At 46.2% G+C, this 27,498-nt stretch overlaps 1 protein-coding gene across 1 annotated transcript in view; it reads right to left on the bottom strand.

Annotated features, from left to right (window-relative positions):
* Positions 1-27,498, bottom strand: part of gli1 (GLI family zinc finger 1) — a 45,793-nt gene that overhangs the window by 8,208 nt on the left and 10,087 nt on the right. Inside the window, exons 2-6 of the mRNA XM_076025268.1 lie at positions 4,007-4,116; positions 1,547-1,770; positions 803-904; positions 512-710; positions 190-358 (exon numbers count right to left, since the gene is read on the bottom strand). Coding sequence (XP_075881383.1) covers positions 190-358; positions 512-710; positions 803-904; positions 1,547-1,770; positions 4,007-4,077 — 765 coding nt within the window. The 5' untranslated portion in view covers positions 4,078-4,116. The remainder of the gene's footprint in view (positions 1-189; positions 359-511; positions 711-802; positions 905-1,546; positions 1,771-4,006; positions 4,117-27,498) is intronic.

Here is a 27,498-nt window from a genome sequence, read left to right as displayed (position 1 = left end):
AGGGATAGAAATCAGCAACTCTGAGTGCAAGGAGATGAAAATAAAAATGGATGGGTGACACTTTGATACTAATAAAGTTTGAAAACAAATGCATTTTTAGCATCAAATTCTTATTTATCTTCCATTCTGGATGCTGTGCAGACCTGACTGCTTGAACTACTTTCTGAAGTGAATATCAGGTCGTCTTACATGTCCGTGCTTGGGTGGTGCATGGAGCCGAGGATTGTGGGGAGGTAAGCGGGAAGCCTGGCAGGGATTTGAAGGGTGTACCCCCAGAGGTGTCACCCCACCTCCTCCGTACATGGACCCTTGTTGCCTTGACTGGCAGTTTATATTGTTGGAATAGCCGAGGGATGGGCTGTGAAGAGGAAAAAAAACGCAACCGATTAACACCTGTGGTGTAATTGAAGTTGATGCTGCAGAAAAAAAAAAACACCACTCCAGTCGCTTCATCATAAGGTGATGACGGAGAAACGGCCTTTACGGATGACAGAAAAGAGCATCGTCTCACCTTAGGCCGCCCACAGAGAGATGACCATAGGAACTGGCACCGTTGGGATTGCAGCGAGAGTTGACAAAGGCCACTAGGGAGTTGGGGGACGTACGGATCACAGTCTGTAGGTCAACGCTGGCATCAGACAGTGGGGAGATGGACAGAGCTCTCTTTTTGCTCAGCTTCAGCATGGAGCGAGGTGTGGAGAACCTCGAGCCTTGATGGTGCACAAGAGGAGAGCACACGAGTCGGGGTCAGACCACGTAAGGTCAATCGCTTTCCGCTGTTTCAGTGGTGTTGTGAACTCACCATCACTTGAGCAGATCTGGTCAGAGTTGGGTGGAATCTGACAGAAATTGTGCTGAGAGGACATCATGTTGTTCTGGTTACAGTAGGGGGTGCTGTTGCCACCTGGAGGACATTGACATAAAGAGCAGCAGCTGCACTCAGTTCCTCAGACGTAAGACTTTGAGTTTCTTCAATTCAACAAAAAAAAAGAGCAATGCATCAATTTTGACATTGCTGGTGAGTCCGACAAATTCAGCTTCATTCCGAAGGAAATTATACTGTTTGGCTCATTTATTGCTTTATTTATTTTTACAACTGCCAACCAGAACTAGTCTGATCTAAGTTCAAAATGATACACTGTGCTTGACGGTCTAAGAGTCTAAACCAGTTCAGCTTCACTTCAACCAGTTCAGCTTATTCACTCAGACAGGAAGATTGTGTTGCTGAATGAAACCCGAGGGACTGAACACAATGGCAGAACACACACCGGCCATTTCCAAGCACTGGTGCGGTGAGCCAAGTAAAAAGAACAAAAAACGACACCCATTCTGTCTCTATGTGTGTGTAAAGCTAAAAGTTTTATTTCACGTTCAGTTCGCCTTCCATAAGTAAACACGGTTGTTCCGATCGACCCAACCTACAGCAGAGTTGCCGCCCGCTGATCTTCTCCGCCGTCGTGCCTGACTAAGCCTCTCAGGTATCTTAAAAGTTCAAATCAGGAGCAGCTGCTCACTTTAAACAGACGTAAGAGATACTCTGACTCACCTTCCGTGGGCAGCATGCCTCTGTGCCCCATCATATTGTGTGGCGGAGGAGCCTGGGGTGGCCTCATGTATTGATCCATGCAGTGGCCAATCCCTTGTCCTGGCCCAGAACCATGAGTCATACTGGGTGTCATGGGATTATACATGGTTCGGCAGTCTTGGGGAGGGAGTGGGGCGCGCAGCGAAGACACATCACTGTAGGGGGGCTGGTCTGATGGGATCAGGCTGCAAATAAACCAGGACAACAGACATTAACGTTTGAGAACAAAAAAAAAGAAAAGTTTTTAGATACAAACCTAAGCAATTTATACGTTCCCAGTAAACTATAGCAGTTAATGTGTGTAAGATTGCATATGCAGGATTAGAGCTGTGAATAAATATTACTTGGCTTTTTTGAGAATGGATACTAAATTTGATGTACTTCTACGGGGACTGATACGTTTTTCGTTAGACCTTTAAAATGGCGCAATGTCTCTTTCCCACCACTAGATGGAGTATAACTCTTGGCTTTTGAACTGAACTGAAAGTTTCTCATTTTGGGTTTCCCCTACGGAAAAAAACCAAAACAACCATACAAAAAAAGATGGTTGATTCTGATGGGGATCAACATTTGTACTTTTCAATCAGAAATCTTTTGTGTATTTTCTTGGATCTTTCTGAAGTCCCAATGGGCCCTGTTCAAAAAGAAGGGGGGAAATACATGCAACTGAATCTATTTCCCCTCCGTCTTTCCCTCCATTTTCTGCTACAGGGACAGACTTCATTCACCCACCTTCGCCTAAGTCTTCCTTTCAGTTTTTTTTTCTCTAATTCTTTCACTACAAACGTGTATTCCAAACAGGAGCTTAATCTGTCCTCTCTAATCCACTGTGCCGCTTTCCCCGAGTATTCCTCCCTCCCATTCTTCCTCCCTTTCCCGTCTCCCATTCATCCCTTCTGTTGCAGCCCTCTCTCTCTCTCTCTCTCTCTCTCTCTCTCTCTCTCCCTCTCTCACCCCCTCTGTTTTTTCTGCCACTCTGCCTCCCCTTACTTTCTTTCTTTTTTCCTCCGCCCACCTCCTCCCTCTGTCATTCTCTGTCCTGCCAAGCCACCTTTCTCTCCATCTCTCTCTGTCTCTCCCTCTCTGTCTCTCTGTCTCTTTCTCTCTCTCTCTCTCTCTCTCTCTCTCACCCTCTCTCTCTCTGCTGGGTAACCTGAGCGGGGCGCGAGGCAGTCATGCAGAGCGCAGCGGGGCCTGGTCAGCCTGTAATTAGCAGCTGTCAGAGAGAGGCTGAGTCCACCCCACAACCTGGGTGGCATGAGGGAGGGAGCGGAGGGCAGTGGGGAGAAGGAGGAGGGGGAGGAGGAGGAGGAGGAGGAGGAGGAGGAGGCTGGAGGAGTGACGGGCTGAGCTTGTTCTGTGTCCACAACAATTGTAGGGGAGACTCTGCACCCTCTGAATATCAGCGGGGATGGAAATAGGAGCGGTGCCCTGAGCCCCTCAAACTACTTTCAATCATCGCCCAATCATCACCCTACTTTCTTAAATGCGGCAGATGATTTTTTAAATTTTTTTTTTATTAGTTTATCCATGTCATGTTTGGTTGGGGAAATATGCAAGTGATCAGAGTCGAACGACTCTTGGAAAGCATTTTAACAGGTAGCAGCATGTATGCCTGAATAATCTCCTGATCTTCCAACTTGTGATGCAATAATTAGGCTGTTTGCTCAGAAAATTATTTTCTAAAAACAAAAAAAGAGAGTAGTCGAATTTAAAACAATGACGATATTTGTCCAACCAGTGAGAACTCTATTTTTGTGTGTGTGTGTATATATATATATATATATATATATATATATACATATATATATATATATATATATATATATATACATATATATATATATATATATATATGTATATGTATATATATATATATGTATATGTATATGTATATATATATATATATATGTATATGTATATGTATATATATATATATATATATATGTATATATATATATATATATATATATATATATATATATGTATATATATTTATTTATTTATTTTTTATTTGTACATGTTATTAAACTAACTAAAAGGAAAAAAAAACTTTCATTGATTAGAGAGACTGGTTAATATCTGGTATCTGGTGTTAGGCATTTATTTGTGTTATTTTTAGCCTGAAGAAATGGTGACACAAAACAGGTACCTCCCATACATGTACCTGACTGGGGTTTGAACAAGTTTTTAAGCTATGCTAACCTAATTTCATTTGGCATGTCCTGCTCTCTAGTTACAATAGCGCTTATTTTTATTTTATTTTATATTATTGCATTACAATTTTAGTCTTGTCAAAATGCAAAAAAATAAAAAATAAAAAAAGGCCAGACAGATTAACAACAAAGTAATTAAAAGCATTTTTAATGCCAAAAGTTAAGTGCTGTGTGTGCAGCTAGGACGTGGTGAGTGGCGTCTTACCCTCCAGAGGGCTGGCTGGGTGAGGTCTCGTAGTGATACAGCCCCTGGTGTGGCTGCATGTCCACAGGCATTGGAGCTCTGAGACCGACTGCTCCCCTTGGACCCTGAACCTGACGCACAAAAGACACAAGCTCGGTTAGGCTGAGGACAGGAAAACCAAACACAGTCGACCAACCTACACTACTGCAGACAGCAAAGGTAAATAGATGAAAACAAAGGTGGTTGGGGACGTGGGGAATATGTAGGATGTTAATAACAGGTCAAGCCAAGCAGGCAAGCATAACAGTTTATGCGCAAAGTAAGCTTTCTCTAAAAAGGCCAGAGTCATACACATTTTAAACCGAGCTGGTGCTCCTCAGGAAATGCATGACCAAAGCTAAGGAGACAAATAAAACTTAATTTTGCTTTAATATAGGGTGAATTTAATACATTTTATTTGAGGTTATTCGAAAGCCAGTGAGATAATTACAGTACATGTTCTAACATTAATCTTCACAAATTGTTCACCTGCAAACCAAAATACAAAGCAACAGAAATAATAATTCTTTATTGGCAGACCTAATGTCCAGGCACAAAAGACACACATAGAGTGCAGACAAGCATTAAAGATTAGACATAGATACGCATGTGCCCTCAGTGAAAAAGCAATGTAAAAGCAGGTCATGTGAAGGTGCTCATGTGCCCTAACATACCTTTACAGTTAAAACCGTTTGACACCAACAACTGCCTGGGCTGTAATCTGTAATCCACCTCAAACACTGCTAATAATCACCAACAACTCTCCCTAACTTTGAAATCATCCCGGAAAGCAGCTTAATCTGAACATCAAGATGCTCAAAACACTAAAGTTTTACCACCAATCATAGAAGAAAAAAGCAAATCAAAAAACGTTCAGGGACAGTGGCAACTAGGACCAAAGGAAAAAAACCGACAGAAGGACAAAGCCCCCCTTTTGTGTGGAAGTCATATTGAGATGTTATCTTTCAGCAAGAGGGCATGTGCAGGGTAATTCTAGCTGTGGGATTTGGGAAACAGGCACCTGCTCATTACATCCAACCACATCAGTGCAGATACTAAATAGTCAGGACTGTGGGCTCTTGAAGGTAATTATCATCAAAATGTTGATGTAAAAGATGATGCCATAACATCCCAACAACAGGAAAAGGGGAAATAGTTTAATAGTCCTAATTTGTTCATATTTATGAAATAAATATTTCGTGCACAGCAATTTTCACTATTAGACTGATGGTAAGTGTTTAATGACTCCTAATCCCAAACCTGTTGATAACGTCTTTTGTATGTTTCGTTCTCCCCAGGCAACCGTAAACGCATAAGAAAACTCATAAAAACGCTTCAGTTCATTTTGTTTGTGTCAATTTCGCAATCCAGCCATTTCAACCGTCAACACCTTCTTAAAGAAACCACCCAAACATTGCAAAAAGAAGAAAAGAGAAGCCCTCCTCTCTACTGCAGATACCAGAAGTGTGTTGCCAGTTTTACAGGTTGCCATGTTTGCTATGCAGTAGCACAAGTGTTAAAAGGGCAGTGGGGACCTATTTGAGCCCGCAAGCCACCGCAGGGATTTGGTGCGCTAAGTTCGCGAGTGGCAAAGTGACGTGGGCGGCGCAGCGCTAATTGCACATATCCATTGCTGCCTTTGGACGTGTGTATGATAATGAGCAGGAAGTGCTAAATAGAGATCTCGCCAGCTCCTCAGCTGTCCAAAACTAATAAATACCAAGAAGGGGTCGTGAGCCTGACCTGCACACACATGCACGCACGCACGCACGGACACACACACACACATATTCACACATGCACACACCTGTCAGCCATGGCAGGGGGTAGTGGCCACCATGTATGTCTGCACAGTGTTTGAGTGTACGAGAGTGAGTGTGACTGACTATTCCAAAGCTGCACTGTGAAAGCCCAGCGGCAGGTGTAGAATGAACTTTTAAGGACAAGTGTGCGCATGTGTGTGTATCCGCGTGCGTGCGTGCGCGCACGCTTTGACGTGAAAAATGGTGGTGAATCTGTGAATAATTTATGAGACCACCAGCGCATAAGCAAGCAGGAATTTTTTGAAAGGTATGTTTGCGAGAGCGTCCCCGGTGAGTTAGTGAGTTAGTCTCACTGTTGTAGCTAAATGGACACTTGTGTGTTTCGCAATTCATTTGGAAACTGGCCTGCGCTCAAGTGAATTACTGGAAATTCAGTGCATGTATAAAATAAGTCAACAGATTGAATATTTATTTAAATATGGACGCCTATAAACTAAATGTATGCACTTTTTTTTATTTTTTATTTAATGAACGCAAATTAGTGTAAGACCAAAACCACAATCTCAAGAGCTTCTTACAAAGGGCCTCCTTCACCTGCGAAATTCTGTCAAGTTGCCGTCTAAATTTCAAAACTTTTATGATGCCCATTGCAATCAAATCAGAAAATCTTTGAAAGGTGCCAGTGTTCTTGATAACTATGAACAGCAATGACTCATCTGCGTATTTGTAAAAAAAAAATAATGATTACCCTCTCTAATTCATCATTTGTAAATATGTGCAGGCTTTTGTTAAATAATCCCTATGAACGTAGACAAGCGTACATAAATAGAGGCGCCCAGTTTGTGTGTTCACGCAGGTGTGTAGGTACATATATGGCATTGTGCTATTTCAGGACAATATTTTGTGAGTAACCTACAGGGAGTTTTAGTCCCTCGTGTAATTTTGCGGTGCTAGGTTTAAGAGGGATGGTGCAGAAGCGTATTAAAAACCCCAAGGCCGTAAATCAAACGGTTAACCAAACAAGCCTGCTCCACTGTGGCACACTTAGCTGGTCAGAAACCAAGGTCCCGAGGATGAGGACAGGATGTCCACTCACTTTATACACATAAAACCACTCAATTTAAACACTTGTGGTACACAAGTCGCCAACATCACCACCCCAGAGAAGTAATCTGATTTTTAAATGCTTGACATTTCGGACCCAAACCCCCAAAAGTCAAAGTTGCCAGTCTGAGTCTGTGTTGATGCATTAAGAAACTTATGCAGAACTAAAAAAACAACTAGATCTGATATAGTCTGGACCATTTCAAGTGCGTACACATGGCCACTTTTGTTTTTTTGCCAATCTCATTGAATTGTTTCAAATTGAGAAACCAGATTGTCACGTTTACATGAACACTGGATAAACTTAATCAGACTTATGTGTGGGATCATCCAGCTATACCCAGAAGCCCACCACTGTTGACTATAGAGTTGTTAGCTAGAGTAATCAAGCTTCCTGTATTTCTTTTTTTGTTTGTTTTGAAACTGCCACAGCAAAGAAACATCCTCCCTGTTTAAAGTACGAGCAGCAGGAGACGAACACGGAGCGAATATCTTTATCCGTGACGTTACAGAACCGTCACAGTTTACACGGACTGTGATCCGATCCAAAATCAAGCAAGACCTTTGAACCGATTGAAACAAGCCAGTTAAATTTACCTTTTGTTTGACTCACAACTGCACAAAGGCTTGTTCACAGAATGATGCTAGTATCCTTCTGATGCAGAAAAAAAAAAGAAGAAAAAAAAAGGCTACGCTAAGCACAAAGCTCGACTCCTGTGGTTCGCTTTTGGCCACAAGTTTTGTTGGTTAGGTTCCGGCAATGACTAGTGACTGCTGGTCTCAGGCAGGTCTCCTGGGTAGGAGTTGTGTTCCAGTTCCACTTTGCAAGCCAACATGTTTTTTGGAAAGTACCTTAAAGTGCAACCTCTTATTATAGTTGTGTGAAAATGAAGGGACTTCTTTACGTGCTGTTCTTTCGCCGAATGTCTCGGTACGACTTCGAAGAACATACCTTAAGAATGTGACTCATGGCTCCGTGACCAGGACGCAGCCATCGTTTGATTAGTCGGGTAAGAACTAGCCAGACAAGAACATATAAAATTGTGTGCTTTATTTTTGGCCAGAAACTCCCAATATAAGGATTCCCGTGTCTTTCCTGATCGCTGTAAACATGTAAAAAGTGAAACAGTGTTTGAGCTTGGGGTGGCTATTTGTGGTATTCCCATTAAGTGGCAGTTCTTCCCCCCTGTGAGGGAAGATAAATGCTACCACAAGTCGCTGGCTGCATTACACAAAAGAAAAAAACCCAACAACAACAAGTGATCCTCGCCACGTTACTTTTACATTCCCCCACTCGTGCGTAAACCGGAGATCACACATCCTTTGCTCTTATCCCTCCTCAACCAAGGCAACAAGTGGCAATTAATGATAGACTCTAAAAGTCACCTCTCCTTTTCTCACTGAGGAATGTTCAACAAATGTGCAAATACTTTGCACTTCGTTTGACATGGCTTTACTTCCATGACACGGCAGCAACATGTTTAGCCCGTGTCCTGCTCCGCGACGCTCTCTTGTCAGCACCTACTTTCTACGTCTCATTCTGCTTTTTCTATCTCCACCTCGCTACCGCCTCCACCCTCCCCTCTGCTCCCCTTCCCTCTCTCCCTCTCTCAGCTCATTCCTGCTCCTGTGGCTTCTCCTCGCCCCTCCCCCTCCGCCTGCCGGAGCAGCAGTCGAGGTGGGTGTTCTCTAGCTGTTATGACTTGAGAGACGATAATGGCAGCTATAATGTAGCCAGCCGTTCCTGATGTGGCTGGGCTTGTGGGGGATTATGTTGTGTTAAGGCTGAAGACTCGGCGAGGGAGGGGGCAGGGGAGGAGACAGAGGCGGGACTCGGCCTCTCAGCCAACCACGTTGCAGGGTCTGCCTCAGCTTCATCTGCTGTTTTCTCCCTCCCCCCTTTTCCTTTCTTGTTTTCTCTCTCCTCACCCACTGACTTCTGCTAGCCCCGTTGTTGTCCTTCAGTGGTAAACTTTGTTTTCAATATCTGGCTATGTTTTTGTAACCCTTCCACCCAACAACTGACTTGCCGCATTCCCCCCCGCCCCCCCGCTTTCCTCCTTCCCCCCACCGACCCTCCCTCTCCTGTCTTTTTTTTGCCCCTTTTACCCAGACTCTGTAAATTCCTCACAGCTGTTGTAATGTGATGGGGGGCCGTTGGCGTGACCGTTGTAAGGCCACACGGCCGGAGACATCACTGTAACGCACAGTAAGCCTTACTCACTGACCTGCTGCACGGAGGATCAGCGTCATATCTCGTTAAACAGCTACAGTGAGTTCTAGTGAAAGGGCCTTCAAGCCTGTCCAGCTGAAGCTCTGCCAATTAGAAATCAGCATCACTCTCAAATACATGTCCGTAGTTAACATTATATCTCCAAAAAAATACTAAAAATAATCAAATGTTACCAGTCCAATCCCGAGTATCAACAAAATTGGTGCACATATTTAATTGCTATGTTAGTTAAAAGTTATAGCCACATTAGTTGTCTATTCAAATAGACATGGAAAGAAATGTAATGTGCATTTAAGCTTACTCAATAGATATTACCTAAATTATAGCCGTACAGGGCCTTAAAGGCCTTTACAAACAAAGTGATGCGTTACAAATAAAGTGAAAATGCTGAATCATGTGATAGAATCGCCACCCGTCATCATTGGATGGTGCATTTGTATGCAGTGTGAATGTTTGGAAAAATCTACTGCGATATGACAAACGTGGTCACTTCCGCACACCGTATTTAAATTCTGTGTGAGAATGCTTATGCAAAGTCAGTATCTGCAGAAACACCTCAACACTAAATTAAACAACTGTTGTGTTTTGTTTTGTTTTCAGATCTAAATTTGGTAATCACCTAAAAATGTAACGCAAAATCATTTCATTTTTGCTGCAGCCTCTACACAAAATATTGCCAGATGGAAAGCAAAAACGACTTCTTACGGACAAAGCTTTCACATCGCCGGACTGCCAAAGACCTGTTGGATTGTGTCTACTATCGCTCGCGTTATTAGCATTTAGCGACCGCAGACCAGAATAAAAGAACAAAACAATGAGAAAACATATTATCAAGGCATACAACCTCAAAATGGGGACAAAACAAATTTCATGAGTGAAACTTCAAGAGGTGAAAACACAAGCATTCAAGACATTCTTCAAATTAGAGACTGCCTGAGCCAAAGTTCCCTCCCAGGTCAAAAATACTATGGATGCCCTCCTAGTTCAGAACTGTACAAACTTGTAAACTGGCAGTTGCAGTTGAGAATCAAGAATCCCTAAAGCCCTAAACTAATGTTTACTAGACAAGCACTGTAGTTGACTGGAGTCAGCTCATTCACACCTCCCCTTTCCCTGTACTGTAAACTCCGAGGTGCGGAAGCCTGACATCTCAATTCCTCGGCTTCTCACCTTGTCGAGATGCTATGAAACGAATGAAACGTTGATCCCTTGTTGCTACACAGACCGAGTGACTGATGACAGACATCGGGGCACGAGAGGGCCACCACGCTGCAGTTCAAGTGAGGACCAGCGGAAGAGAGAGAGAGACAAGACGTACCCAGTGAGGATTCTGTTTGATTTGAAGCCGGTTCAAAGCCATATTTTTTGATCAACACCAACGTTCAAGGATGGCAGTGGAAGAGGAGGAGTGGGTCTATATTGTTAAAAACAAAATTGGCACACACGGGAGGAGGTAAATTACTGGTTAGACGCGCTGACAAAGGAGCCCGTTTGCTGCAGTAGCGACCCTAATTAAGTGGCTCTTCCTTGTAGTACAGCATCGCGCTGCCTTCGCCACCGTCCTGATTATTGTTTTAGTGCTCTCGCGACTGTTGGCTCGAACAGTCGGTGACTCGCTGTTGTTTGTTTTAAGATCAGGAGTGGGTTGCCTCTCCTTTTCACTCTCTTGCATCGGCTGAGCTCTGCGCCTCTGGCCACCGGCGGCGGAGGCGAGACGTCCTGCAGGGGCGAGACCAGGGACTGCCGACGACTCGATCCACATCCGCGCACATTAGCTCCCGTAAGAATCGCGGCTCTTCTCGCTCTCCCACAACTCGACTTTTCTACTGTCCTCTCCGAAGGCCACCCACTCGCGCGCATACCTGTGGTTTCCAGCCCCCAACCACCCTCCTCTCCTTCCTCTCCCTGTACAATCCTTACTAAACAGCTACCAGCACGCTCTCCCCTCCCAGCTTCCCCAGTTCGTCTTCTACGGCGACTTTTGCTAATACTCCTTTGCGCGTCTGTGGCTCAGGTATGCGATGCCCCGGCTGCGAGCGTTTCCTTGAACTCCTCCGACAAGGGAGGGAGTCGAGGAGATTGGGGAAGGAACATGGGAGAGAAGCATGGATGGATAAAGCAGACGAGGGGAGGTGGATTCACACAGCTGGCTCCCAGCTGTAGGCTGAGCCGACGCTCAGAGAAAGGCTACGTCTATAAACAACCCGGAGCCCAACCCCCCATTTTCGGGGAAAGGACTGCGCTTTGTCATTGTAGGAAGAAAAAGCAACGGGCTTCACCAGCACTGCTGGATCCCATCCAGCTGTATGTGACTCCTTTTTCTCCCATGCCCCCCCCCCCTCCTGGCTTTTCTCCGCCGTCGAGTCCACGCTGTCACTCCAGTGGCCAAGTACAAATCGAGGCCTTGTGAATCATTTCCGGTCAGTATCGTCCCTGACACCAGCAACCAGAGACGGATTTTACTGGGGATGTATACCGCACGCTGAACTGTGGTCCGGAGAACGAGAACCAGATAATAACCTGTTCGGTTTAGAGGGACCGCAGTGATTACAAGGAAAATAATAATCCTAACAGTCTTGGGTGGGCAAGCGATATTTATAGCCGGCCTGCTGTTACTTATATTCCTTCGTCGTGTAACACAGCTGGAAGTCAAGGAGGAGAGAGCGGAGGTGGAAAACCCATGACGGAGAAGAGACATAGGAAAGAGGGGCTCCAGTGGCTGGAGAGTGGAGAGAAAGTGTGTGTGTGTGTGAGTGTGTGTGTGAGTGTGTGTGTGAGTGTGTGTGTGTGTGTGTGAGTGTGTGTGTGTGTGTGTGTGTGTGTGTGTGTGTGTAACCACTCCGCAGATGAGGCCACCAGATGAGTTCCTAGATTCTCTCAAACAAAGAAAACTAGAAGAAACAGCAAAGACTATCCAGTTCAGCAGGTCTAGTCAAGTGGTTACCACTCATTTTCTCATTGTTGTGTTTCTACGCGGGCACTACAAGTTCACATATATTAATAATTAAAAATGCAGTGAAGGAAAATGTTGTATTTTAAAACATCTTACCAATCTTAGAAACTTGTGAGATGTTTTGACCAACAGACATTTTCTCTGTTCAAGCTAAAACTAGCCCATTAAATGTTATCAGAACCAGGGAGCCATTTGGTAACAGCAGCCCCTTCCTTTGTAATATTTAAACTGACTAAATGATTCAGATGGGATTTGTTTTGTTTTTAAATGTAAGATCTAAAAGATTGCAAACTTAACGTCCCAGCAGCCCAGAGTCAAAGCAAAGCGGAGAGCAAAATGCAGAATTTTTTGCTTCTCAAAAAAAGTGAGAATGCTCTTTCTGCTGTGATTGAAGTCACTCTCCAGCTTGACGTGTGAAGTTTGGTGGTTCACCTCGGCACGGTGAGTGCATTTAAATTTCCGCCGGCAGCTGAGTACACATGTGGAGGCTTGTCGCCAACCTCTTCCAACCGTAGGACTAAAAGAACACTCCTGAATGCTCTCGCTCGCTCTGGTTCCTTCCCTGCAAAGAGCAAAATGCCATACCTCCATCTTTTCCGCCCTCCTTTACATGTCGAGGAGAACATCTTTCATGAGCTTTGACAGTTCATTCTTCCAACATGATTATTTACACGTGAATAAGCGAAGCAACGCATGATTCACTTCAAACTGCGTCGGCCCATGGCTCGAACTGCGACTCATGCGCACACTGGGAATTTGAGGAGAGACAATCAATTACACACAAACGGGTGATCGCTGACAAATGCGTTGATGCAAAACAGCGGGGATGGGAACAATGCTCTTCTCTCTGCTCATTCTGCTTGCCATTTACTTCAACCTCAATTTACACAAGGCAACGATTGCTGAAGAAATTTGGATCGCCGAGACCGAGTCTCCTGTGTGGTCCCGCTTTCAGAATTAATATATCGCAGGCGTTTGGCTTTGCACCCAGATGTTGGTGAGGGGCAAGGCGTCCGCTGCCTGCAGTGGCTTTCAATTGGCAGCGGTCCCGGAGCGGGAGTTGGGGGGGATTGTTATGTGACAAACGCACAAGAATGCTTCGACGTACTTTCCCTTAACTAATGAGATGCTTCACTGAAGGTCTGACGGAGCCGACGAGCTTCCATGCTGTCAGAAAGAGACGAGTCACTGCTGTCCAGGGAACGTGACAAGCTAAACAAACGCGGACATTTCACATTCGCGCTTGCACACGCAAACGCGGGCGGAGTTGCATCCCCCGAGAGGCCAAGACAGCCAGACGCCAGGCTGCTGATGCGGATCCACCTACTTGAACGTTCCAGTGTGAGATATTTAGACTTGCTGGGGATACGGCAGATCGAGAAGGTCGCGTACGGGCGCAGAGGAGAGAAGGAGAAGCGTTCGGGAAAGACCGCTGGGGTCTTGTAGCGACTGACCCAACTTGCGTTGCAGGACACGGATGCTAAAGTCGAATCAGGCGGTTGTCTTTGCTGCACTGGCGTCAGATCGTGGGGACATCCGAGTAGTAACAACAGCAACAAAAACAACACATTTGTTGTGATTGCAGAAACAAATGACAAATCCGTGTGTGTGTGTGTGTGTGTGTGTGTGTGTGTGTGTGTGTGTGTGTGTGTGTGTGTGTGTGTGTCGGGGGTTGTGTCTTAGGTTCTCACTAGGGCTGTAATTAAGTGGCATTAGCATAACTAAAAGGCAACAAATCGGCAACTGAGCTGGCTGTGAACCGTAAGGGGCTTAAAACGCGCACATGAGGACACGAACTCGCACACAGCTGATGCACACGCATACACACACATTCATTGAAGGAAAAACAGTGCACTGGTGAAACTGAAAAAAGACACAACAAACTGGCAACACATGAAGGAAATTGAATTTGAAACATCTAAACCATTTTTTCTTCCTCCCAGTTTTTGTTTTTACTGACTGTGAAATTGATCCTTCAGACCACAATTCATATTCGATGTGTGGGAGACCTCACACAGATAAGGAATGTGGGATCTCGCGGATGCGTCACAAAGTCGTCGCTCTGCACCAAGTCTGAGACTGACCTCAGAGCACCGTCGTCGCAAGGACGAGCTCGCAGGAGTGCTGAGGTGTACACGGCTGCTGACTGCAAGGCGGTGCAGAGGCCTCTGACCGCTTCGTGTTCTGCTTTTAGTAAGAACTGGAAAACTGTTGTTGCTGCAACAGATCGAGCAGCTTGGCTGTGATTGGCCAGTCCACTTTCTCTTCAAAACAACCCTACCCAAATAAATCGGTTGGGTCTGTGTTTAATCAGTCAAGACTGACTAATAACAAATCTTGCACTGGGAGGAAAATTGGGGTGGGGTGGGGGGGATCACAAGTAGTCAAATGCCACCATCTCTACGACTTCTTACTATTTGTCAGACCTCCAGACGTTTACCTTTCAGGAACCAGACACAACCCGATCAACCCAAACAGGTTGACAAGTGTCACACAATCAAGGTGAATTAGTCAGCATTAGTGCTTTCCATTAACAAAAACGGGCCCGGTGAAGACGCTGAGCCTCCTGCCGGCACTCCAGTTTACAAAAGTGTGGGATATGTTTGCAACCATTGAGGCTTTCAGCTATTTGTGCGTGTAAACACTGATTCTATCTCATGCTCAGGGTAGGGGCTCCCTTCGCTGAGTCTCGGCCCTAAATTCCAGCCTGTGTCTCTGTGCAGTGCTCGGTGATGCGCACGCATATGCAGCAGACGCACAACTGAGTAATTTAAAGACAAATTACCCCAAAAAGCTCAATTATCTACATGTAAACTTACACATGTTCTGAAAATCGTACACACCAGACAAGTGGAAATTGTTTGATTGCTACAAATTCAATTAAAAAAAAAGTAGCAAACACATAGACAGTTAAGATTATCACCCCACCAGTGTTTTGTACGTTGGCTTTAGCCACAGCAAATTGACTTCCATGTTTAGTTTTAGTTTGCTCGCTAGGCCACTGTAACACACACTGGCACTCATACCAAAATAAAAGAAAGAAGGTAAAACCTTATTCCGTTTTTGCAAGGATAATGTGTAAATTCTGTCTAAAAAAAAAAAGTGCCCATGCGACCACAACAGCCAGGAAGCTTTTAAATAACCAAGAGGCACAACAAAGAGCTTGACGCGTGGGGAAAGCAGAGATATAAGGAGAGCGACGAGAGCACAACTTTACTACTATTTCCTGCCGACAGAGGGGGAAAAAAAGACAGTGATTCATTTCAGATGGAAAAAATCTGGTAGCGGTAATGTTGCCGTACAGCAGGCGACTGAGAGACTGTGTGTGGCATTTATGCTCTGGCCTCGCCTGCACAAAAGACGAACAGGCTGAATAATAAGGGACAGAGCAAGGAGGACAGAGATGGCAGAGGAGAGAGAAAGAGTTGGAGGAAAAGCAGGCCGATGGAGGAAGAGAAGCAGAAGAAAGGGGGAAAAGGAGGAGAGAGGGAGAGAAAGAGAGCGAGAGAGCGGCACTATGCTTCAGCAGTCCTTTTGAATAAGAAGAGAGGGACTGGAGGTCTATTGTTGAAATCTCATTCCTCACTGTATTGTCCGACCTTATCAATGCAGGGTCGCCGGGACAATGGAGAATGCTCACAGTGTGATCGGCACATAGAAAACACAGGTGTTCATTAGGAGCAAGCGCATTGTCGTCGTCCGTGTGACGTCAAGATGGACTTCAGGTCGTGCTAAATTCCACGGCGCCGTCCAAGTCGCAAAATTGCAAAGGCTAACGCTAGCCATTACACTTACTATACAAGTATTTGCAACTGGTCCAGAGACCGACCGCACATCTGCGACTGGAGAACATTGAACACAATTAATGCACATTACAGAGTCGATGCCAGAGTGCTGCCCGGGCTAAGCGATAGCTAGCTAGCATATATTAATGATGTCTAGCGGACCCTGCTCAGCTACCAGTGGCGAATTACAGCAGTCATGCTTAAAAGATGTTTCCCAACTCATTATTATCACCCGCCGCCATTTCAACAGAGAAGTTTGTGACGTTTCCTATTTTGGAACACTACGCTTTTAGACCACTTTGCATTTTTGCATACTTGTCAGTGTCAATACATTACACACTAACAAAATATTAGTTGTCTTACTGAGGAGAATGCAATTTGTCGTTCCAGTGGCAACTTGCATCCAGTTTATTACACATGTAAAAGCACAACAAAAAAAAAAGACAAATTTGGCCACTCAATAAAAGAAAAGTAACTTTGCATGTTGAAAGAATGGAGAGGATTGTTATTTTTGACCTTCTGTAAAACATTTTTTTTATTCTGCTGCCCTTAATCTGTCTCGCATTAGCTGTGAATACTGAGACTATTCACAGCTGAGCAACTTTCAACAATATCTTTCTATTTTAATTAGGGGGGTGTGTGGGGGGGGGCTACGTACTAATAGATTCCAAGCAGGAAAGCCGCCAAACTTAAACTACATCTGTTTGAAGCAGAACTACAAGACCCAACGCCTCGAGCCGCACAAGCCTCAAACGCCGCATGGACTCTTCCAACGGGCTAAATTTCACCTTATTCCGTCGACGCGAATCGGATTCGCACCACTTGCGACTACGAGAGAATAATTCCACCTGTGAGTGGATTAAAAAAAAAAAAAAAATTCCCTTCCCGGGTCACCAGACGTTTCTTATTCATTACCAGCCATAAAGCGTGACAAAGAGAGGGCTCCCAGCCCTGCTCCTGCCTCTCCACTCGCTCCCTCTCTACCGGCCCTTCAGCGGGAACAGAGAGGGGGGAATCATTTCAGCGGCTGAAAGGGATAAAGTCTCGCTGAGGGCCGGAGTTCCTACGTCTGCCGGGGGGCACCTGAAGAGGGGCAAACATTTTACAGGCAAAGAAAGGAAAAGGGGGGGGCGGAGAGAAAAAAAATCAACAGGCCGGGCCGAGAGCCGCGGGGTCCGCTGTGAGTGGCCGTGTAGTGTCCTTGGAGAGTTTGTCTTGTAATTGAGTCAATGGTTGACCCCCACCCGCCCCCACCCCCACTACCGTTCAGACTCTGCAGATCTGGGCTACGTTGGAAGGGTGCGTGGAGAGACTGGTGCTAAGCTCTTATTCTTTCCATCCATCCATCCATCCATCCAACTAGCCTTTCCTGGGGAGGATTTTTGCCACGACTCCAAAGGGGAGAGGGAGAAAGATGTCGGTGGAGTTGGGGAACGGGGAGGGAAGGGTGGGGGGGTGGCTGTGCGGGTAACTGCTGAGGCTTACAATCTTCTTTTCACCCCGAAAATCTTGCCCACCACCCCCACACTCACTTTCTCTTCTGTCCTGCACCCCCTCCCCTTTTTCATTCCCCCTTTTGTTTGCACCGTGGGATGAATTTTAAGCACTCCGCCTCACATCTGAGCTTCTCCTCTCAAAACCGGACCACTCATTCCCTGTTTCCTGCTCATATCCAGCACTGTGGCGCCTTCTCTCCTTTAACCCCCACGTCCTGAAACCTCAACCCACCCAACCTGTGAAAACGACACAGATACGGCCATTTTAATTCCCAGGAGGAGACGAGGACACTTGTTTCAAAACCGTCCAAATGTCTTTAACAAGGGCACGGAAGAGAGCGAGGTAGGGGAGTGAGAATGATTTAGGGAGGAGGTGGGAGGACGTGACGGGACAGAGAGGAGGGTCGCATTCTGTTGGTGGAGTGCGGTCATTTTTAAACGGCCCCTCCATTCGAGGACACTTTGTTTGCACAAGGGCTCCAAGTGCCTCACTTCCATTGTTGTTGGGCTTTCTTCCCCCCTCGACTACGAGTAAAAGTTAGGGATACCGTCGTCATTCGCTTTACGCCTATTTCTCCCCAATGGGCATGGCTCGACTGACGGCAGGTAGAAGCCAGAGAGAGAGAGAGAGAGAGAGAGAGAGAGAGAGAGAGAGAGAGAGAGAGAGGCAGGCACGACATTGGGCCAAGGTTGGTTGGGGACGGCACAGGAAGCAATAAAGAGAGGAGTCCTAAAAGCTCCGGGCCACCACAGCCGGCGAGGCTTCCTGAAGAGCCAAACTGAGACGCTTAACTGCGCGCTTTCCCTACAAAGTCGCGTACTCCTTCATTTTCTGCCCGCAGGCCACAAGCGGTCAGGCAGCACATTTGTCCTAGTCTGACCGGACATTTACGAGGCAGAGAGGAGCGTCAGACAACTTTTGCGGGTTTCGAGCGGCAACAAATGGCATCTAACTTCAGGAAAAGAGTCCGTTGAGATCGGGACTATTTAAACTGTGCCACGGAAGCTTTACAGTCTGATTGGAGCAGCTCAAGACACCTATTTATTTGAATGAGTCTTTCCGTCAACGTAGACAAGCGCAAAAAAAAAGAAAAAGAAAAAGAAAAGGTCTGTTATAACTACGTTCTTGTCCTGTTTTACCAGGTTTTTAAAATTATTTCTTCCAGTCTTTGGAGGTTCTTTTTAACCTTCAGTAACGATTTACTTTTTCTCGCTATTTTTTTTGTTTATGGATTATCACCTTTTCAGGGGAGTAATCCCTCTCTGTAGCATAACCAGAGGAGTGAGACGTCGCTGTTTGATCTGCCATTAGACAGGACGAGTCGAGCCCTGAGCCCTCTCTCTCTCTCTCCCTCGCTCTCTACGCCTCGGCCATCCCTCGGCTCTCCTTGTGGAGTGTTTGTTAGGAAATCCTGAACAAACTGCAGCTGTTTGTTCTCCCTTTGTCAATGACGGCTTTTTATTGACTTCAACTATTGACAATCGCTCGACTCCCATTGGCCTCGCGCAAGCTGGATAACGCTGTGCAAATAGGTGTATGTACACACGCATTCACAGTCCGCATGAAATGCGCGCGTGTGCACACATCCACACGCGCGTGCGCACTCGTGTGTCGGCCACAGCTCGCCGTAGCAAGACGGCGAGGAAGGTGGGCTGGAAATGCGGAGATTGCGCATTTTCGCCAGCAAAAGTTTCACATTTTAAAAGCTTGCAAACAGTGCCATGACATCTGGGAGAGAAACCTTAGACACGACCCTTCTGTGAAGAAACTCCTCTTCATCATCATCAGACTGTGTGACTCATATACGCAGGACAGCTGATAATGACAGTCAAGGATGGAGAACAAGAGGCGCATCCCGTGGATTGATGACAAGATAACTGCTCTGTATTTGTTCCGATGGAAGTGTTGGGCTAGAAATGTGTCACTGTTCACCAAAGTAAAATATGCGGCATTACCAGAGGACCGGCACTCGTCTCGACCCGTACATTTGCGTCATTTCCTGTTTTGCCAGGTCTCATGTGGTTTACGTTGCTTCTCTGGTGAGTGTTGCACCGAAAAAATGAACCCCAAGTGAAATTGTTGCATTCTAGGGAATTTGACGGCTAGGCAGTCGTGTGAGTACGGCTGAAAAAAGTCCTGCATTTTTTTTTAGGTGGCAATTTGCAGGCCTCTTTAATAAAGACACGACTATAGAGTATAATCTATGTGTAAATCTAAGTGCAAATCTTCACTGTTCAACAGCAATGGGGCGATAGTTTCATAATGCTTCTATGGTAAAAGACAAAGTTTACACAAAAAAAGCTATTGTAAACTTTGCCCTGCACAGATATTAGTACGGGAGGCTCCAACAGGAGAGCAGAGGACCGGGCTGAGTCTCTGGGGGGGAAGAAGAAGCGACAGAAAGCGAGAGCGCGAGATGATGTAGCGAGAAAGAGGTTGACAAAAAACACACACAGGGAGCGGAGCACAGCTTGTGTGTCAATGGAGGAGATCATGGATGCCGGTAGGGGGCTCAGCCTTCAGCACAATGGACCCCCGACGGAGCGAAGACCCTTAATACCCATACTCCTATTTCACACATCTTTTCAAAGCGCCCATACAAGCCTCATTCACCTCCCCCGCCTCCAAACTCCGACCGTGCCACCGCGGTTGTTGGCCGCCGGCAGACAATAGCGAGAAAATCCTCAGTGGTGCAACTGTGGGCCGTCTGAGGACTCACACAGGGGCCATTAGGGGTCATCAGGACACCTTGTCTTTGTGTATTGTGAAACAATGGCAACACCTCAGGGACGGCAGTAAAAGCTTCCTCTGTCCTGGCGGGGAGCTGTTAGGAGTGACAGCGCATCAAGTGTCGGTGGTAAATGGGTCATTATCATGTGATCTGAGGCGGCGTGTGGGTCTGATAATGAGTCGCTGTGTCAGACATCACCTGTGGGAGCCCTGCTGTTCCGCCACCCTCACACGCTCCTGCAGCAAGGGACGTCTTGCTTGAAGTTCTCTGCTTCTTCCACGGCCTAACGTGTTCCCAGTGCTGGATCGGCTCCAATAATCAGTTTGATTCTGTACCCCGCCAAAGTGCAACTAACGTGTCCATAACGGTTGCTGTAATTCGGTCCACCCCACACCCCACCTTTCCAAAATCCCTGCACAGGCTCTCAAACATTCTGAAACATCTCTGGGGTGTGATCTGGGAGGTGCAACGAGAGAGACACGCAAACATTTTTCTTCTGCCAAAAGAAAATATCTTGAGAAGAGGGGGGGGGGAAATCATCGTAGCGAGCGGGGAGGAAAAATATACCTCAACATCCTGGCAGTTCCAAGGGAATTCTGGCTCCTGCCCAAACACTGGGAACGGGGTGGAGAAGGCCGCGCTTTGTGGAGGGACAGGGTAGGTGGCACGCAGATTAGGTAACCCAAAATGGCTTGCAGTGAAGGAAATGAAAGGGGGGGAGGGGTTTCTAAAATTTGGTAGAAAAAAAAAGTTTAGAAAAAGAAACCACTTAAAAAAATATACTGAAACTAATTAAATTGGAAAACGTAACCCCTTTTCTGTGAAAGAAGCTCATTGCATAAGCAGCCTTGGGGCATTATTACGCTAACAAACTAGCCTTTGGTCATGGCTTAGCCTAGCTCCCTTGGTCTCTGAGCTGAGCTACTGGCCTCCACTCAAGCAGACCCCCTCCAACATTTACAAGGCTCTTCAGTGGCCGGCTGGTTGCTAGACAATGTGCTTGGTTACGTGGGTTATGTAAAGACCCTCCTGCACACAAAAGCCAATGTGGGCGCCCTGTTATGTGCAGCTCCTCAGAGCCCTGGGTCAGTTAGCAGAAGAGCTCTGGCTCACTCCAAATTAAAAAAAAAAAAGAAGAAAGGAAACGTTTGGAGAGGAGAAAACCAGTCAATTATCTCATTCACTTGACTGAGGTCGCATTCGGAGAGGTGGAGGTAAGAATGTATAAGTTTGTGCAAACTGCATGTGTTCTTGCGCTGCCCAGTATGCCAGGCTTGAGCACGTCTTCGGGGAAGAAAAAAAAACAAAACACAATGTTTTTGCAATCTCACACACGAACATCAAAGGTGCTCCAAGGAGCTGCCAGCCGAGGGCTTGTCAGAATTAGGTCCCGTCCACACGGGAACGTTTTTTGGTGGAAACGGTAAAGTATTTAACCGTTAAGGCGTTTCGTCCACACGGCAACGGCGTTTTGGGTCCCCCGAAACGGTATGTTTTTGAAAACGGGTCCCAGAGTGGGCAAATCTGACAACGCCGTTTCGTCGTTGTCACATCGTTGCCGTCTGGACAGTGAAAAAGTATTTTCCTTGTAAAACGACGACGTCATCGCACCGTCACTGTCGTGTGACCTCACAAAACCTCAGACTCACTTTTGTTCCTGCTCCTCGCCATTTTTGTCTTCTGTGTGTTTAATGTGTGGCGGAAATGCCATCTTTCTAAGTCTTGGGTCCGGTGGCTGTGTCAGCGTTTGTTAACAGCGCCACGTTTCGTTGTGGCATAAGCATTACATCTTTTTCACCCCACCGTTCCGTCTCCCTCTGCCAGCGCGTGGACGCGACTTTTTTCGACCCCGGAAAAGAAAAAAAGAAAACGGTAACGTTCCCGTGTGGACAGGGCCTTAGTTATCAGGCTGAAACTGTTTCCAGGTAGGGTTCAGTTGATTTACTAAAGTGTTTTTCAGTAGTTTTTAGGATTCAACAACTACTCCGCATCCCATAAAACCAGCGCAGTGCATCGTGTGCCTCAGGGTTCCAAGGAATGGGTGACGTTAGCCGCGCAACCAATAAGATGCCTGAAGCGGTAGCTGCCTCATGAAACCAGTAGTGACAATGTGATTGTCTGCTTTGAATGTGGTTGACAGGAGGTTTTGTCCAGCCGTCTTGCAGATGCAGGGATTCAGGATACATTCCAATGTGCTAAGTTAGCAAGCATGGCCAATGGGTAAAGCGGAGAGGAAGCTTGTATCAAAAACACTTACTGTTGTCAATGACAAGGCTTTTCCACTGTTTGGCATATGAGCACCGTTAAACATTTCCCCCCCAAAATAAACCCATAAATAGCAATAATGCCATGACAGTCACTGCACCAGTGAAATAATATTGATGTTAGCTCAGGCTGATGGTGGGGTTTCCCTCTTTCTGTGTGTGTCTGTGTGAGCAGGTGACAAGAGACGCCGTGAACCCTGCGGCCAGTGACTTGGTGGTGAGCCACACACCTCAGACGCACCACCCGGTCGGTTCCGATGGCCGACCAGCACCGCTGAGGTCATGAAAGTGTACATGTGTGTGGAAGTTCAACTCCAAGACACAGCTTTTCCTTAAACACACAAACCAAGTTTGTGAGGGCGCACACCACAGACGGTCTTCCGCCATGAGGGAAAATGAGCGATCAGACATGACGTTGAACCAAAAGCCCTCCAGAACTGAGGTCATTTGCACACGTATGTATACATACATGGGGCGTGACCGCCAAGTTGGCGTTTTTACACCCACCATCCAACTGACCAAACAAACCGGAGCTCATTACGTCAGCAGCCGACAACGTTGCTAGGCAATGTTTACCGGTTAGGAACACGCTAACACTGCTCGGCAGTCCAACAAATCGGCGGGAAAAGGACAAAAGGGGAAGTGGAAGGGTCCGATTTAGATGCCCATCTTGTCCTGGCCAGTTACTCATCCCTCTGGCATGTCAGCTGTCGGGGATGCTCATGGCAGTAGGGTTAAGGCTAGGGTTAGAGAGTCGATGGCCAAACCTAACAAAGCACGAGTCACACGTTTGCTACGTCAGCGCTTATTTGACAAATGTGTTTCTGTCAGCTGTTCATCACATTGAGCGGACAAAAAACAACAACAAAACTGTACAAACGTTGAGGTGAAATAGTGGAAGTGATTGAAGCGCTGTCAAATGTCAAAACGTAATTATGGAATTGTTTGGAAGAAAAATCAAAATAATCTTTAACATGTGCGACGGTTGCTTTAAGCCAAACGCATTAACGATTACATGAAACACATCCAAGGCGTCTCGTTGCAGTCTTCTTACATTTTAAATTGGGTGAGCTGCAACTCTGAGGGAAGATTCACTCCAGACGCGCACAGTTTTCTCCGGTGCTTGGCTCAGGCGAATTAGCCGCTGTACACCAATAAACAGCCCTGGTAATGGTGTGGCGCATACGCGCTAGTATTTATTTTCCGTCGTAACAGGAGACGATGAATGTTTTAGCGAGGCTTCTGGGGGAGATCTACCTCTGTTGTCCTTGAGATAAAAACTCACACAGGGGTGTTTGGGCAGCCCGAGATGAACCTGCACGGCAGCGAAAGCCCTACAATAATTGCATTTTGCCGTCATGTTCCAGGCAGTCACCTCCAACCCACAGACAGAAAACAGCCATATCTTTGAAGATCTGGATACAGACATACGCTGGCAGACAAAAGACACACTGTAGAGACACTCGCATGCAGAACTTAGTTGCTCGGACACACACACACACACACACACACACACACACGCACACACACAGACTGAGGCCAACAAGCTGGAGCATGTGTGGCAGAGCTGGCTGCTTGGTAACAGACATCCCCCTGCCCCGAGGCACGGCCCTCTCCCACAGGAAGCTGGGGTGTGAGCTGGGACACACGAGACAAGGGAGGGTGAAGGGAATAGGGAACACTTAAGCAAACTGTCTAAAAAGTGGATACGAGTGTGCCTGGCTGGCCACACAGCAGGCCACACGGATTTCAGTGACGTTTAAATTCATTCGCTGCACACTACTACACACTTCACATCAGAGTTTGTAGAAGCTTTTTTTTGAAGATAAAAAGCGCAATAGTAACAACAACACAAATTAGAAGCTTGTTTTCTATGTATCTATTGACTTTGCTCTATCAAACAACACCAAAATACTAAACTTAAATTGAAATACTCTAGTTACCCCCTTCAACAATGGGTGTGCCACTCAAAACTACCGACTGTAATCACTGAAGCCAGTTTGATCGCACGCAGTAGAATTGGCTTTCGTTCGGTCCTGCGATACGCCGGTCGCAGGTCCGAAACCCAGAATCTTCCTATGCAAAACATCCACGTCTGAGAACCTTTGCCCACCGGCACTTAACGTTCACACAGGCACGCCGACACGCACGAGCGTTGACCGCGTTTCTGCTCCACAGCTGTGTGAAGAGGTTCGATAAATGAGCCCTTTGAATACCAGCCTGCGGGCTTCAGCCGTTTGCTACTTCCAGCATCCAGCGACTGCCCTCTGCAGCGCGACGAACTACCGCCCATAGCCTGAAATATCGCACCTGAAAATTGTGTTTTGCCTTCTATCCTCTATTGGTCACCTACAAAACCGTGTCCCGCAGCGTTGAAAACCTCCACACGTTGCGCCCGACGAACCTCAGACTTCGAGCGCCGCTCCGTCTGCATCCGCCGACAGCCAGTCAGGCACTGTTACCGCTCCTCCTCTGCCACTCGCCATTGACACGAACCCACGAGTCGCAACCCAACAAGCTCTGCGTGTCTGTCCTGTCAGCAAACCCCCCCCACCCCCACCCCCCCACCCTTCCGAGCTTTTAACGGACCGCAGGTGCCAGCTAATGATGGCCAATAAACGCGTCGGTGCAGGAACAACTGCAGGTCCCGTGATGTGTGGGAGTGACGGGAACAGAATGATGGACAGTCAACCTGATGCATCGTCATCGAATCGGGAGAAAGTGACCAGAGGAGTTTTTTTTTTTTTTGTTCTTAAAAAAAAAAAACAAAAAACAAGACAACTGCGTCATGCTGCTGGTTTTCAGCTCGCACCTGACAACAGGCCTTCCAAAGTTTTAACTACACTTAAAATCAAACCTACGCCCCCCCCGGATAATTAAAAAAATATATATATTTCTATTAAATATTCATAACAGCAAAGCGCGCTCACACTCACATGGCAATAAAACCGATGGCGGAACGACTAAAAACAAACAAAGCTAAAACAAAAAAAACAAACTCTGCAAGTTTACAGCTAAATTGGTGGTTAGCACAATTCTTCCTTCGTGACACCTTGTAAAATAAAGAAAAGCTGCAAGCGCCAACAAGCCAGAAGTCACGCTACTAACACTTACTTCTGCTTGCTTCGTGTATGTGCCCTGCATGATTTTGCAAGGAGGTTTTTTTCTCCAGCGAACAGACTACATTCAGATCAAGGACTATTTACACAGAAATACAGGGGAATAATTGAGAAGATTGTGATAATGGAACAACAATCAACTCAATACGCTGCTGACGCTTTATGGCTGTCGTCACTGTGAGAAACGCTTCCTGAATCATATGTGAAAGACCTCAGAGCTGAATCTGTCCGTAAAATTTCTACCATTATTCCTTTGACTGTCACCCTCAGGAAGATTTGAGCTATGCACATATGCACAGTGCCTCGCAAAATGTTTTCCAAAACCGCCCAACGTAAGGTTTACCCCAGCTGTCCTAAAATACCAACATTGAGAGTTCCTAAAAAAACCAAAAAACTATTATGTAATAGCTAATACACCAGTAAGTAGGAGCCATCCATTCATTTTAAATACCAGCTTCCTCCTGAGCTCAGGGTCGCGTGGGTGTGCTTGAGACTATCCCAGCTGTCATAGGGCAAAGGCAGGGTGACACCCTTGACAAGTCGTCAGTCCATCATAGGGCCACACAGAGACAACCACCATTCGCACTCACACACACACACTCACACACACACACACATCTACAGACAATTTAGAATTTCCAATTCACCTCACATGCATGTTTTTGGTCTGTAGTAGAGAGAATCCAAATTTCAATGCTGAAATACAATTATCATTAATTTCCGTGACTTGCTAAATGAACAATTTTGCCAAATAAAAAGTAAAGGAAGTGGTAATATATATTATGATTTAATAATTAATTGATCATATTAATTCATTATAGTTGTTAACTTGGATAGGTAAAGAAACACCAAAGAACTATTTAGCTGTTTCACTTATATAACATATTTGACAAATAAATTTAATTAACACAAATAACATTTTCAGTTTTAAATATAATTTCTATGGCATCATACATTTAAGCACAATAAATATCTTATACTTTAGCTGTGATGACATTTTTTGATGTTCAATAAACGAACATAGTTTCTCAGGCTGTTGCTGGTGGAGTGAAACAAGAATAACCAGGTTTTATGCAGAGATTTGGCAAATCAATGTTTGATAATTCAATAACCCCATGAATCTTGAGGGCACTGTCACCGTGCTCAACCCTTAGTTTCAACTCGACTTCTCAATACAACCGATAAACAGGTGGGATGTAAACCAGAGCGAGTTCCTTTCACACAGTTCGTGTTTTAAATCAAAACTGTGCGGGTCACCGGCAGTGCTGCAGTGTGAACGCGCAGCCCCGCAATGCGTGTGAAAAGGAAAAGTGAGCGTGGCTCCCCCGTTGTCCCCGTGTGTATTCAGCTGAGTCTGAGTCCCATAAGCCTTGGCATGAATGCCCAGCATGGTACCTCCGTCATCCCTGCCCTCCAAAGGCTGAGAAACTCCCTCTCCCAGCCTCGTCCTTTCACTGCAGCCCCTCCCAGACAAAGTCCTGCTGGCAGGTGCTTTTGGCCGTGGGAGCTCCTGTCCCACAGGCTGATCCACCACCACCACCACCGTCGCCACATGGCAGTAAGTTGGCGGCAACGACCAGAGGAGTGTCAGGAGAAAGAAGTGCAGGAGGAGAAGAAGGAGGACAAGGAGGAGGACAAGGAGGAGGAGTGCAACAGCTCCGGACGTGAGACAACAACAACAGCTGCGACGGCCGCATTGTCATTCCAACATTTGGCTCCTGCTGAGTGCAGCAGCAGGTCAGCTCGCGGCGTGAGGACGGGCGAAATAAAAGGAGGACGCCGCATCGTCACTCGCACCGTATCGCATCTTCTGCCAAAAGAACTTAGCAGGACAAGTATGAAGTGGCAGCGATGAGGCGGCGATTTCAAAGAGTGTCAGAACTTGGGAGGAGCAACTATTTTATTCTACTATTAGATAGAAATTGACCACCTAGCTTTCTTTCTTTGTTTGTTTTGGCCACAAAGACGAGTAAATCTCTTGGGCATCTTCTCGAAAACAGACTGAAAATCAGGCCACAAAAAAAG

The sequence above is a fragment of the Nelusetta ayraudi genome, unplaced genomic scaffold (genome assembly GCF_046127955.1).
Source record: "Nelusetta ayraudi isolate G7.1 ecotype Tasmania unplaced genomic scaffold, CSIRO-AGI_Nayr_v1 ptg000017l, whole genome shotgun sequence".
NCBI lineage: Eukaryota > Metazoa > Chordata > Actinopteri > Tetraodontiformes > Monacanthidae > Nelusetta > Nelusetta ayraudi.
The sequence above is the reverse complement of the archived record's forward strand: the minus strand, read 5'-3'. Positions and strand labels throughout refer to the sequence as shown.